This window comes from Myripristis murdjan, chromosome 16 (genome assembly GCF_902150065.1).
Source record: "Myripristis murdjan chromosome 16, fMyrMur1.1, whole genome shotgun sequence".
In the NCBI taxonomy this organism is placed as follows: Eukaryota; Metazoa; Chordata; class Actinopteri; order Holocentriformes; family Holocentridae; genus Myripristis; species Myripristis murdjan.
The window spans coordinates 20,288,557-20,303,857 of record NC_043995.1 but is presented as its reverse complement, the minus strand read 5'-3'; the positions used below and the strand labels follow the sequence as shown (position 1 = coordinate 20,303,857).

Genomic DNA, 15,301 nt, shown 5'->3' with positions numbered 1-15,301 from the left:
GTTTAAAACCAAATTAATAACATAATTATGAACCATTCATGAAGACCTTATAAGAGTAGTCTTATTGTAAAGTGGTACAGATTTATCTTCTCTGATACCATGTTAGGTAGATTACTATAATAAAACTATAGTTGGATATGATATTAAAATTCACACCAATATGTACAGCAAACATAAGGTGAACTAAAGCTAGAGTTGTGTAAGCTTATAATTTACAGTAATAAATTCTGGATCTGAAGGTCTTATTGTGTGACCAAAAATAAATATTTAAATCTCTTTAAATCTCCTTTCCAGGGGCATAAACTTTCTAGTTTGACATCATTAGCCAGCTTATTGGACAGAACAGCTGGTATCAGGTATTCTTAAAGTGTGTGAGGTTTTTTTTTTTTTTTTTTTTTTTTTTTCAAAGTTAAGTTTTGAAAAACTACAGTGAGCAGATTCATAATGTAGATCATTCAACGTTGCTTTTGAATTAAAATAGCCTTACATTCTTTTGAATAATAATATAGCTAATAATTGACTTTTCCACAAGCCTTACACTCAGGGATTCTGGTGTGAAGTTGCACAAGCAAAAAAGCCTAATTCATCTTTTTGTGTTGAATTCTCAGTATATTTAAATTATAAAGATTTTTTTTCCCCCAGCCAAACTGTGATACAAACCCATTTCTGGCTTAAAACGTGAGATACAAATTGAAAATCTATGTTCACTAATGCATACACTGAAGCAAAGGGATGGCCACATTAATTATCGAATCAACCTCGTTTTTACTTTAGAGGGTGAGCTGTGCTGTGGTTGAAACTCTGTAATTAGCAACGATTTCACTATATCTGCCATTTTTTTAAATCAGTATTTAATCCTTATATATTTGACAATCTGATTTAGAGTATGTGCCCAGGGATGTGTGTAGGATGTGAAAAGATGTCACCTCCCATTGAGAACAACAGGTGGTGACATCACCTGCCAACAAAGTCCAGGCACTCTACTTTTCACCATCAGAGGTCAGGCTTCACACAGATTTGGGTTTGGGGTTTAGTTAGCCTTTAATAAAATTCACCTCTCTGGCCAAAGCAAGTTATATTTCAGCAGGAGGCCTATAGTCAGCAACACACCACCTAGCGTCAAACCACCACACAGCCGTCTTTATGCAACTGGTCCGGTGTCAGAAGCCATTTGTGGTGCAGTTGCATGATTTTTCCAGGAGATGGCAGTAGTGTGACACACCCGGCTGCAGCTGCGTGAGACTGAGCGGGCAGTGTAATGCAACAGGTGCACAGAGTGAAACAGGATGTGGCCTGTTAGAGACCTTTTCTCTCTGTAGCCTCACACACACAAAAACACACACAAGCACACACACACGTAAACATTTATGCAATTTATGTTGTTGTTTATGTTATGTTGCTTTATGTAAAGCTGAGGGGCTCAGCTTTACATGAAGCCAGCAACTGAGACGTGAGGGGGAAAATTTTCCATGCAAGTCTTCTTCACTGAACAGACCTTACCTCATCGTATCGCTGTGTGGGAAATGCACAAACATTCAAATAAAGTCATGAATGTGTAATTACTCTGTGACTTCATGAGACAAGAAGACATGAGCAGCAGGGTAAAAAGTGTCAGACTGTCCCGCAGTGTCTCTGATCTCTGTCGGTCATTAGAGCTGCTTCCAGTTTGCCGGCCACAGCGTGCTCTGCGGGGTTTTGGGTCACTTGGTTCAGTTGTGTGGGAAACGTTCGAACGTCTGTGGTCTTGTGTCCTTGGACCTGAGCCGCAAAGCTGTTTGTCTCTGCTCGCTTCCTTGGGGCCTAATTGACACAGATAAGGGGATTGACAGACAGTAGAACTCACCACACACTGGCCTATTAAACAATAAACATGACTCACCAAGTTTCTCTGTCTCGCTCTGTCTGTCTGTCTGCGTCTGTCTGTCTGCTTGTCGCTCTACATCTCTGCATATCTCTGTATTGTCTCTCTTTCTGTGTATCTCTGCCTCTCTCTGTTTTGACTTATGTTTGTCTGTCTCGGCAGTGGAAGCAGGTCCTGCTGTATGTCTGACTTTGCCCAAATGTAGATCAGTCAGTTGAGCTTTACCCCACAGTTTTCCTTGGACCGCATCCAAATGTGTTGCAAACAATTAGTGTCTCAGAAGATTAAGGATATCCAGACTAGAAAATGTTGTGTCTATGCCAGCTTGTGCACACACACACACACACACACACACACACACACACACACACAAAGGCTGTGGCAACACAGCCTTTAGAGATAAAGCTTACTCATGTGTGAGATCAATCAAGAAACAGAGCCACAACTGATGTACACTGAAAGTACAAAATAATAGGGATGCTTACTTTCTTCATGAAGTAATCTGATGAGGTGAATGTAGGTCAAAGCCATTATCTGCTTGTGATTTCTATCATTAAATCTCTAGGAAATGTAGGTAAAGAGAAGTGAATAGATTTTTAAGATTTAAGACATCTGAGACAGGGATTGTACAGGAAAATGTCCTTATTATTTTTTTAAAATTCTGTGTAATATCATAAAAAGTAGCACAGGCACTGACCTTAACCTCCTCAGCTGGTCCCATGACTGGGTTCATCATTACAAATACACTGTGCTTTATTCAAACCCACAGACCTGTATCTTCTGGTGGAGATCCCAAGGTTTCCAAAGGTGCCGAATATGTCCTGCTGAATTTATAGGGAAATTTGCACGAGACATCTTGACATTTTCTATTTGATGTAACGCTGCAGCCACAAAACAATGGCATGTTGGGTTTGAAAATTTCACTCAGCAGAAGCATGATGTAGCTTCAGTGAAGCGTCACAACCAGCATATACAGAATATGTTGATGACATTATCGTACAATGTGGAAACAAACACTTTTTAAACTCTGATGCAACATAAGAGTAAATTTCCTGGAAGTTTTGTGGCACATTGGCCTTTTGATGAGCTGTGAATCTGCTGCAAACTGTTAAGAAATTATGAGTGAGCACCTGAGACTGAAGCCGGTAATTACCCCCCCTTGACCTTTTTACAGTGTGACTCAGCGTCTGCTCTTCTCCCCCGCTCAACAGAAATGTGTGAAGAAACGCCGTCATTTCAACACACCCTGCTGTCAACGCCACACCGACTCTCAAACAAGCTCATGTTCATTACAGACAGCATCCAACCCCTCGTGTGTTACGTGTGACCTTTAACATCAGTCCATGCACTTGTCAGTCTAAAGAGCTCCAGACAGAAACAGATAATATTGCATTTATTGGCTGTTTAATGTGTGTGCTGATGTAAGATATCTAGATGGCAGTGCGGTGTATGCGAGGCTGTTCAGGGTGAACAGAGTAGGGCATGTGTTATGGATAAGCTGATCAGGTAATTTCTGCTAATCTGATGAGATATGATTATCACACGGTACTGTGGCTGCGGCAAGGTATGTGTGTCAATTAGCCCGGCGAGATGAACCATAAACAGCAAATACAGCAGCCATCTACATTCAAGTTGTTCTTTTTTCATTATTATTTTATTTATTGAGTAGAGCAGATTTCCCATCTCGTGGCACTTTAGCTGCAGTAATCCTTTACAGAAAGAGGAGCCTGGGGCTGAAATTTGATGAGCAACAGTAAACCATAAAGACAAAGAATTAATGTGGTTCTTTACATTCTTTTGTCCTATTAGTTTGACGTTTCCATCTTTACAGAACACAGGACACTTTAACACCTACATCGTAAATGTAGACATGCAGATTTGATTTTTTTTTTTTAAGGAAACAATTTATTAAAAATGATTTCAGATCATGTTCAAAGAGTTTAAACACACACTCTTCCAGGGGAGGAGGCTCTGCTGATTCAGATGTAGATGTAAGATTCAGATGTAAGTTCAGTGAAACAGACAGAATGAAAATATCAACACCATGATTACAGCTTCTCATTTAATTCACTCCAGGATTTCTCTTCTTTAATCTTGGATGAATTTAATTTGCAGTGCATTTTCACTGAAGTGCTTTCATAAGCTGTCCATCATGTGATCAATTAATTAGAGACTCCATGAAAGGCAATCAGTAGTAATTAGATTGTGAAGTAAGATTTACTCTCCAAAATGATTCATTTTAAGAAAAAAATCTCACCTAAAATGAATCAATCACTTATCTTTTTTGCAACTACTGAATTTAATTACTGCCTATTTTTATCTTTTTTTTTTTTTTTTTTTTGCAGGAGCAGGTGTAATTTTTTCAAATGGCAGAGATCATTTTGTGATGAAACTCTTTATTTTGTGTTACTGACCTGAGCAGCTGGTGTGGGATGCCATATAGAACAAAAAGGAAAAGAAAAAAGAGGCCCTCTTGCAAGAATCCATGGCACATCTTTGGCATTGTGGTGGCAACAGTTATTAATCTCTTATCTTGGCAGGTTTTGTCACTGTTTATCGGTGCTACAGAAAAGCTTGAATGAAATAGAAGCTAAAAATATAACCATCACTGACCAAAATGCCACAATAAGCTGTAACACTGTTGTCATGACATATTATCTCAGTTAAGTCATTTGTAATCTCTCACAACAAACTGCGAGAGCAAAACATAGATGGCCATAGACCAAAATAACAAAATATATTTTGTACTTTGTAGTTACCACCAGTAACAAAACCACCAAGGTTTAGAGGAGCAGCGCTACATCAAGGTAGTGCAGAAAAGGAGGAGGATATGATGTTGACTAAACCTTTTGAAAAAAACCAAACACTTTACACCACTGACTCTCTGACTGTGAGAACTGAACTAGAGAGTGAGTTCATTAAAATTTGAAGCTAATTTATACCAACTATTGTTACCAAACAAAATTTCTCAACTCGTCAGGGTAAAGACTGTTCAAATTTGTCCTCAAATCTTTGTCCCATAATATTTGTTATGGTATGTAAAGAGTTCAAGAATTGAGTCGTGCAAACTTCAGGTAAAATTCTGTGATAATTTTTACGGTAACACTTTACAATAAGAGTACAACAATTAACGTTAGTTAATGCCGTAATAAACATTAAGTAACAGGTAATAAACATTAAGTAACAGTTAACTAACCGTTAACTAATGTGTCTAAGAATCATTTACTAATGTTGTTCATGCTAAGGTATTAATTTATATGTTTTTAAGGGTTATTGTAGATATTATTAACATTAGTAAATGCCATAATAATCATTAACTAACAGTTAATTAACCATTACGGCATTAACTAACGTTAAGTAACGTTAATTGTTGTACTGTTATTGTAAAGTGTTACCATTTTTACAAATATGACAAAATATTTCAATTTTGTCCACAAGGAAATGCGTGAACCTACATGCAACCACAGAACAGTTATTATAACTTTACATTACATATATAATCACGTGATGGAAACAAGTATACCATACTCTGGACATGATAAATATGTTGGTAATAACTTCTATTTATGTAACATGTTGTCCTTATATCACCATACGTGCACCTGTATCTGCCCAACATGACAGTGGTGCTTGGTGCCAAATATGTTTCATACATGGACATTTAATACATGGAAATTCTCTATATGTGCACATATTACAAGCAAGTGTCTCTGTCTCTGCACACATCCTGCACAAAGTGTACCAGCTCTTACCGTCAGGAAGCAGTTCTACACTGAGTAGATGAAATCGATACAAGAATTCATTTATTCCCAGCTGCATTTTATTATGGCCGCAGTTTCCCTGTACCTCTGCTATGATGCTGAGTTTGTATTGTTATGTTTTCTGATTGTGTACTGTTGTTTTTTTCTGTTTTAACACTGCAGAGCAACACAGTTTCCCTTGTGGGACGTTAAGGTTTCTAGACAGACAAGAGAGCAGTGGTGTAAACACTAAAATGGTCATCGGGGGCATGAAACCCTTGACTAACACTAACAGGGTGTGAATATTACGTGTCTGGCCCCTAAATAACTGTTTGGTCTGGTTCCACAGTTTGTGTGATTTCCTCTGACCTTAATATGAGCAGCCATCTGCTATTCCGCCGCTCCTCCTCGGTCTGCCGGTCACACTGGGAGACACTTTGAATTAATCTGGCCAATTTCCTTTGTGTTAAGATGTAGATGAGCTCTGTGGGGGCTTGTACTGGAGGTGTGTGTGTGTTTGTGTCCAGTTTGGAGAGAAGGCATGGCAATCTGTGTGAAGTAAAGCATGTCTGTATGGATTAGAGATTATATGTATATATGTATGTTAAAAAAAAAAAAAAAAAAAAAAACATGGTTAGAAGAAAAATACAGCCGGTGGACAACTGAGTGAGACGTCAAAAAGTCAGCACAACCACAGTCTGATTGAGAAAGGGGCGTGGTCATCCCAAAAAAAGGGGGTGGGAGGGGTGGAGAGGAGGAGAGAAATAGAGGTGGAGATGGAGGGGATGAGAGGAGATGAGGTCCAGCACTCATCTGGAGTAAATCTCTCACAATCTGATCAGTGCCTGACATGGACTAACCTGCTGCTGCTGCTTCACAGCGCTGATACAGGAGCCATAAGGGACTAAAAGGTAAGGCTGCGACTCTTCTCTCCTCTGCTCAGCTCAACTTCAGCCCCCAAAAACTGCATCTATTCAATTCTTGGTGAATAACAATGAGCACAGTTTGAATAGTGCATTAAACTTGGCCTTACTGTTTCAATACGATGCAACAAAGCCTGTGAGGAGCCATGGGATTTTCTTTTGCCCTTTACTCATCCTTTAACGCAAAAAAACATATCACACTATTGATGTTAAACAAAACAGAAAAGACCAACTTTATCTTGCTGCCTTAATATTGGTGTTCCTGACTATAGGTGGCCATGATACTGTAGGGTACTGATGTTACTCCAAATCATGTAAATCAATTCATGTAAAAGGATACTATAGCAACAGGTGTGTCTATACACAACTCATGCTAAAGTTTCATAATAGCATTTAAAAATATACATATTCAGATGTGTTTTTCTGGTTAACTATTACTGCAAGTTGTATTATTTTTTTATAGCTGAGAGTTAAATTATGCACAGCAGATAGAGCTGATTATTTAATAGATGCATCACATCAGCCTGTAAAAGAGAACTTGAACCCTAACCCTAGATCATCCGCTGATTGGGAGATGTTGTTTTGGCTACACGCAGGTTTTAGTTACATAGAGATGTAGATAAGAGGCCATATATCATTAAGGTAAGAGGTACAAGTGATACTGCCATATAAACGATAATTTGTGAATTTTTTATGTGGTTGCATATAAATTTCACATAAGACTTTTCTTTATTTTAGCTGCAGCTTCACCAAAGAACCAAGTGCTTTTCAACAAACAGGGAAAACTACATTTTCCAAAGATAACGATGTTGATGATGTTTTGGTCTTGAGTCTGAATACCATCTATCCTTTGTCTAGAGAGATGTTGTCTCCTACTGTGTTTACAAAAAGTGAGTGATTTATTTTATTGGGGGTTAACTATTTTTCACAGTATTAACTGCCGTTGTCAGCATTTAATTTGGGACTAATCACACTACTTTAATACCCACTTTGGCCATATGGTGCAGGCATGGTGCACAGTCCCAGTCCCCTCTAAACCAGGACTCATGGATTACCTAAACACACACACACACGCATACAAGGCACGCAAAGCCGAGGAAGCTCACTTATCTCTGACAAAGTTAGCCCAACAACTGTTTGCAATTAGGTTAATTAAGAGACCTGTGGCGGATAATAAACTTAGGGCTAAAGAGTGGAGATTGGGTGTGACACGGCCCCGTACCTCGACCATCTGTCTCTCGTCTAAGCCCCATGAATCACAGGGCTCAGTAGGAACCACAGAGACAGAGCAAGTTAGGAATACATGTTGTTTTCCTGATTTGGGAATACTGAGAATTGAGAAAAAAATATTTAAAAAAGCTTTTTTCAGGTTACAAAAGAAGGAACTGCTCTTAAGCCTTTTTTCTCAATTGAATAAATGATTTTTGAATAGCAAAACAGCACAACAGAGAATTTTAATAATACATATAGAACCCTAATCAGTATTTGTCCAAATAATTGATTGATTACCATGAATTGTGTGCCAAATGTCAACAATGCATACACTCACACACACAGACACACACACTCACACACAACACTGTTGATGGGGCTGGCCACTGGACGCAACAGGTGGCGAGTGAACTTTAGCTGTCACATCATGTGAGTGTGGCATTTCAAAATGCCGGCCTGTGTCATGGAGGGTGTGTTACTCAGAGATGTCTAATCACTACAGGCCAGATCTGACAACAACCAGCTACACTTTGTCATAAAGACATTTATAATAACCACAAAACAGAAAGTTATGGACATAATGTGGCAAAATAATTTAGGGAACCTTATACAAAACAACAGAGCACACGAACACAAATCTTACACATTTGTGTTCAACAGCACCGTTTCCATCTACTGTGCAGACGTGTTTTCACCATTTATGTCGACAATCCCTTTATCAACCCCCAAATCCAATTAATGAACTGGCCCTTGGATAAAAATACACAGATATATTGCCCACTTTATTCATCTATACTGCTATAAGAAACTTTTATTTAACAGCAAATGAACTGCAGTTCACTGTGGGGCTTTCTAAAGTAACTGGAAGAGACCAACGAAAATGGCACCTTCAACTAATGCTGCTACTGCAATAATACTGCAATGATACTACTATTACTACCGCAACTACTTTAGCTCCAAATGTTTATTGTACCACTAATTCTACCACTACTACCACCACTACTAATACTACTACTGCTGTATGTGTCCCACATACAGCATTTACTACTAATTCTACTACTACTACTAGCACTAATACTACTAATACTACTACTGTAAAATGTGTCCCACATACAGCAGGAGTCGTGTGCAGGTCAGGATGTCACACCTTCAACTTGCGTCTAATCCTCAGCTGGAGGTTGTCCTCGTTGCTTTGGCACATGGCTGCCATGTAAGGTTGCTGGTCAGCCACCAGAGAACCAGGGCCAGGCACATCACACTTAATTTGTTTTAATCCATCATCACTTCCTGTTAAGCACCTTCATGTTTGCCAGCCCAGCCTGAAAGTGTCTTTCCTCACTGACTGTTTTTTTTTTTTTTTTTTTTTTTTAATACACAAAGATTGGGCACCTGAACTAAGATCCCATTTATTCTCAAGATAACATTTTAGAGCCATTTTCACCACCAGCTGCTGATTATCTAAACTCTGATTTGTTTTTGTTTTTTTAACAGGTGCTATTTCCTTCTCCTACAACGCTGAGGAAGAGAAAAACAAGACAACGTCCAGAATAAGAATACATATTCTCTCATAAAGCCAAGGAGGATAAAACGTTACCAAATAAACTGCAATTTTAATCGATTCATTGCAGTTCTTTAAATACCGAGTGGATGGAAATATTTGTTCTCCTGCTCAGCAATGCTGCTGTTTCAGCAACATGAACATGGGCATAACCTTCGCTTCCCCTGGCATAAAACTTTTTGAACCGAAGCCAAGCTCTTTACTCTTATCGGCTGAACTGTGGACAGAAAGCATGAGGAACTCTCAGTCTCTACACCTGTCTACCTCGCTTATCCGTCTTGTGTTCTTTATACTTTCACTCCCCCTCTGCCCTGCGTCTGCCACTTCAGGGTCTGACCATAACTACGTCACCCACCCACGCTTTGTGTGCACCCCTATCCCAGTCGACGCAGACCCTGCCTGCTTCCCCCCTACAGGGCCAGGTATGGGGGGGTCAGGGCCCAGCGGACCAGGGCATCAAAGCACACTAGGGGGCCCTCCCTCTGGCTGGTGGGGGGTGACCGATGAGGCCAAAGCCACCATCCTTCACCTTAGGGAGAGCCTTGTCCAGCAGAAAGAGACAATCCTCGACCAGAGGGAGACCATCAGAGAGCTGACAGCCAAGCTCACCCTGTGTGAGGGCTTTGGACAGGGCATGACGGCTCACGATGACCAACATGGTACAGCTTCACGCCCCCGTCACGGAGGGGCGGCCAGTCCTCACATGTACACTGACACTGGGCGCCATAGCAACCAGCAGGGTCACCATGGAAACAGCAACCTCATACCGGACTCGCCACACTACCCCTCCATGGGGGGGCACCGGTCAGACGGAGGGCATAGCAACAGCAACCAAGTGAAGGACAAACACATAACGCCAGGGGATATAACATCATCACCAGAGCAGATGGAGAGGATGCTGCAGGCGCTGAAGAAGAGGCTGGACAACCTGCAGGTGAGCAGCAGGAAGAGAAAACTTTTAAACTTTATACTCATAGATAAAGAGAACTAAGGAAAAAAACAGTTAATAAGGTTAATATGGATGAACGTTTACAAAAAATAGAAATAAAAAGAAACACCATGTATCTGAGAGATGAGAGAGATGTGGAGACAGCGGGTGATTTGTGATCTGTAGTGCATGGCTCTTCCTTTTTTGGATGCAGCCTGTTGCCAGAGGTTTGTTCATTTAAAAACACACCTCCCAAAGTAGTATGCTGCGTAAGTCAAAGGAATGATGAATTACTTAATTGTTTAAGCCTACTACATTGGCAAGGGATCAGTTTGGTCTCATGCCCCCTCTGTCTCTGTCAGATGGGCTAAGTGGGTAGCAACAGTTTCCTGGACGTCACCGTCTGATCTGATAAAGACAGAAATATCACAAGATCACTGTGGCTGGATTGGTTGGCACATTTTGGCTTGGTGTGAGTTAAGTCTGCTACGTACATCCTGCTTTCTCTTTGTTTAGTTCCTTAATTAATCCCTGTTTCTATCTGCTGTCTTGGCGGATTCGTCCATTGTCTTTCCATTAATCCATCCTTTTCTTTTCTCTTGGATCATGGTCATAGACATGTCAGGGACTGTAGATGGGTGCAGGTCTAAGATCAGCATCAATTATCATGATCTCCTTTGACAGACTGGTAATCAGGGAATGCAACTGGACAAAGCCTGGATTACCTGGATGGAAGAGAGACAGAAAGACACACATGGTGAAAGAAGCAGGCAAAATAGAGTAGATACCGCAGTCTCAACACATGCTTGATCATCACGTTCAGCAACAGTTTATTATAAATCATGTTATTAGTAGGACAATGACTTGATGTAACACACACCAAGTGCTGTCTAGAGACAAACAAACACATGCTCACATGAAGGCTGCTCAGGTGTGTCTGTGCCAAAGCAGCTTTGAGAACAAGTACTGGGATGTGTTCTGGCATAAGCAAAAATCACAAGGATTAAGAGACAGATTTTTAACAAGAATGAATAAATTATTGTTTTTACGCTGACCTAATAGAAAAGATGAATATTTCCGTAGTAAAGCATTGTGTTATTTGTCCCAGCAGAAGAGGAACACATCCACCAGCTACTCCAGCTCTCTGACGGAGCTGCTGCAGAGGAACATCAACACTCTGGAGCAGCAGCTGCACCATCACACCGCAGCCCTCAGCAGCCCGGACCACCATGACGACCAGAGCAGTCCTGACGACCACCACAACGACACACACCCAAAGGACCACGATGGAAGCCTTGACGGACATGATGATGGCCATCACAGCAATGGAAACCACAGCGACAATCACGGTGGTGCCAATGATGATGACGACCACCACGATGCTGAGCCTGACCATGATGGCAGTCTTGATGTTGATCACCATGGTAACGAAGCAGATAGTCAGGGTTACCTTCTACGCACAGGATACCGACCGCCAGGGTCCTATTCAGGGTTCCACCCAAATAAACTGGACACATTGCTGAGTCAGCTGCACTTCACAGGTATTCAATGACTATAATGCCTCATTATAGCAGTTACTACCAATAACTGAAGATGAGCTCTGTTTTAAATAGAAAATCTTCATTTACAGGTTCCAGTGGAAAGAAAACCAAAAGTCCTGAGGCCTTCCAGATTGGCTTCCCCATGAGGACCAACTACATGTACGGGAGGGTAAAGACGACCCTGCTTCATGAGATCTTTGCCCTGACCTTGTGTCTCTGGATCAAAGCGGGCGTGGGGCCTGGCATGGGGACTCCGTTCTCTTACTCTGTACCCGGACAGGCCAATGAACTGGTGCTTATCGAGTGGGGGAACAACCCCATGGAGCTGCTGATAGATGACAAGGTGAGAGAGAGGAAAACCAAACCTGCAGGGCTTCTCCTGAGTAAAGCTCTGTCTGCGGTGACATTCGTATCCTTCAGCTGAGCACCAAACCTCCACCTGCTGTCTAAGCCGATTCTAAACTTCTAGTGTGCCACATTATTAAGACGGATAGGAGGCTTCAGTGCTGTGCCAGAACCTGTTGGTCAAGATTTCTATCCTACATATGGGCACACAATCGGTGCAAATGCATGGGACATTATCTATAAGAAGCACCACAAATCAGTTGCATGTTTCATACCTGTGGTAACATACAGTATTTTTTTCAATTCCTCTCACAGCCACTCTACTCTTTCACCTTAGAGGTCAGGCTTCACAGAGGTTTCTGTTTGGGGTTTAGATACTCTTTAAGGGAACAAACTAAAGCTATTTAGGTAGACTAGTTTGCCAGTTCCTACCTTGCCTCTACCTTGACAGTAGTGGAAACATCGCTGTTACTAATGACATTAATTAAGGTTGCATTTTATTTAGGTCTAACAGAGCCAGGGTCCTGCTGATGTGCATTCTTGCTAACTGGAAAGGCTCTGGTTCACTTAAACGGAGAAGAACCTTAATTAATGTCATTGATAATACCTGTGTTCGACTCTTTGGCCCTGCCCACAGATTATTTCTACCTCCAGTGTACCTTATTATGAATCCCAATACAGTTCTGTGCAAGAAATATCCACAACATTTAAGGGTAGGGTGATGGTTAGGTGAAGGGTTTTACATATCATGGCTGTTACAGCAAATGGGCAATGGGAGCAATGATTTTTTTCTGACCAATCACAGAGCTTGTTGTTATCTTGTCCAGAACTCAACAGGAATACATGATAAAGTCCTGAAATTCCTGAAGAATCTTAATTTGTGCCACAAGAATGGGCGTCATGTTTATTAACAAAACTGTATATTCATAACTTTAACACTAAACAATATGATCACAGGTCATGTTAAGTGTTAAATACAGTGTCTCACCATGTTCACCGTCCCGTCCACAGGCGGTGACCCTGCCCCTGTCTCTGAGCGATGGAAAGTGGCACCACATGTGTGTGACGTGGTCAACACGGGACGGTCAGTGGGAGGTCTTCCAGGATGGGGTGCAGAGGGGGTCTGGGGAGAACCTGTCGGCCTGGCATCCCGTCAGACCTGGAGGGGTCTTCATCCTGGGACAGGAGCAGGTAAAGACAGGGAGCTATTCAACATAAATAAGATATAACCCTTTACAGTCTGACCTAAGACCTGCAAGTCCAGCATCATTCTGCCATGGCTGCTGTCATCCCTCCTGACCGCTGATTCTGTTTTATAAAACTGAAACTGAGTTAGGTTTGACTCAGTTACCCACCATTCTCATGTCTCTCCCACATCCTTTAAGTTTCTGAAAAAGTAGTGATGACATCGTCAAAGTTAGATTTTAACTGCAGCGCTTCTCTTTCCCTCAGGACGCCCTGGGAGGTCGTTTTGATGCGACGCAGTCATTTGTGGGCGAGATCTCAGATCTGAACATGTGGTCTCATGTCCTTCCCGCCAGGGACATCTACAGCTTGTCGTCCTGCAGCAGTCACCTCAATGGTGATGTCATTGCGTGGTCTGAGACAGAGGTGGAGCTGCATGGAGGGGTCACAAAGTACCCCTTTGACCCGTGTAGCTAAGGGTAACCACCAGTGAGCACCGGCCTTGCAGGTAGCCTGGAACTCAGTGAGCAAGTTTATCATCAAACAGTAACCATAGAAACCAAAGGGAATACAGGGAAATAATAAAAGTCACATTGACTTGCAGCACAAATGGCGAGATCATTCTGTGGCTCCCACTTCTGTTCAGTTTATGAATCAATGCCTTCGTTTTAACTCAGCCAGTGACTTTTTCTTTAAAAAAAAAAAAAAAGAAAAAAGAAAAAGAAAAAAATTAAAAGCGTTTTTATTCCGTCCAAATCTGTATTTACAGATACGGCGTAGGGACTTAGTGTTCTTGGCCCGTAGTTTCTGGCCATTACCTAATATGACAATGATTTAGTGTTTTGTTTTACACGCACAAGTGAGTGATATACTGTATGTGACATATTGTCATGTTGTTCATCAGACTGAACTCTGTAGGGGCCCTTATGATGACGTTAGCGGGCCTCATACAGGGTCAGCATGTTGTTAGCTTTAAACATGGGAGGAGATGCTGTCAGCAGTGATGTGCTGGGCAATCAAATTGTGTTGTGGATTATCTTTTAAAAAGTTTTCCATGAAAGATACAGCTACTTTACCAAAGAAACTGTAGATTTGATGACCTTTTATATTTTCAATAATCTTTGTATTATAGATAAATTGATAATGTTTTATTTGTTCATTGTGTTTTAAGATGGAAAGCCTGGCCAATTAAGGTTGTATGGGCCTAATTGAAAGGCCCATACATAACACTCAATACATGGACTCTTGGTGGGATATTGCATTCCTTTTCTTATGACAGAAAAATCACTAATTATCATAGGTAAGTTTATTCAAAACGACACAAATAGCTTTCAGCATGAGTGTAACTCTCCATTTCCAGTTTCAGATTTGCTGCTTCTCACAACCTTTTTATATCCTCAATATACAATTTGTTCACTTAACATAACTTAACTCGTTTCTCACTTTTTTCAATACTTTAGGTATTATGTTTTTAAAATATGGCACAGTTATGTGTTTTATATGTTTATTGTACTTAATTGTTTTGTGGTTTTGTGTTTGCTAAATAACCTGCCTTGATTGTATATTTGTTCTTGTACGTTGTGTTACGTTAGCCAGGTTAACACTTGCCATTATTTCTTGACGTTATTCTTGCAACAGTATTTTGACACTGTAAATAAAAAATGTGGAATATTCATGCCTATAATTTTTTTTTTTTATTCTCTATGAACTTTGAATACCACAAACCTGATACAAGTAATGAAACTAGCTGATAGTACCTTTGTGCAAAGAAACTTGCACAGCCACTTCAAGCTCATTATCAGATAGCATTAATGACCTAAATCTCAAACATGCATTCGCAGCTCAGAGCCACGCACTGAGCTGAGAGAGGTTACCCGGTGATTAGATTATTTGCATCTGACGTAAAATCCAACCACCCACCCAAACACTGAGACTCACAAGCGACAGCTTGGAAAACCTTCAACAGCCTTCAAAGGACTTCTTGAATCACTTAGGGTTACTAAAACAA

At 40.8% G+C, this 15,301-nt stretch overlaps 1 protein-coding gene across 1 annotated transcript; it reads left to right on the top strand.

The window, feature by feature from the left end:
* Positions 1-6,400: 6,400 nt before the first annotated feature.
* Positions 6,401-14,966, top strand: LOC115373332 (neuronal pentraxin-2). Its single transcript, XM_030071667.1, has 6 exons — positions 6,401-6,512; positions 9,228-10,228; positions 11,334-11,763; positions 11,853-12,106; positions 13,120-13,299; positions 13,561-14,966. The coding sequence occupies exons 2-6, from the start codon at positions 9,431-9,433 to the stop codon at positions 13,768-13,770; spliced, it is 1,872 nt and encodes a 623-aa protein (XP_029927527.1). The 5' UTR covers positions 6,401-6,512; positions 9,228-9,430; the 3' UTR covers positions 13,771-14,966.
* Positions 14,967-15,301: the final 335 nt, after the last annotated feature.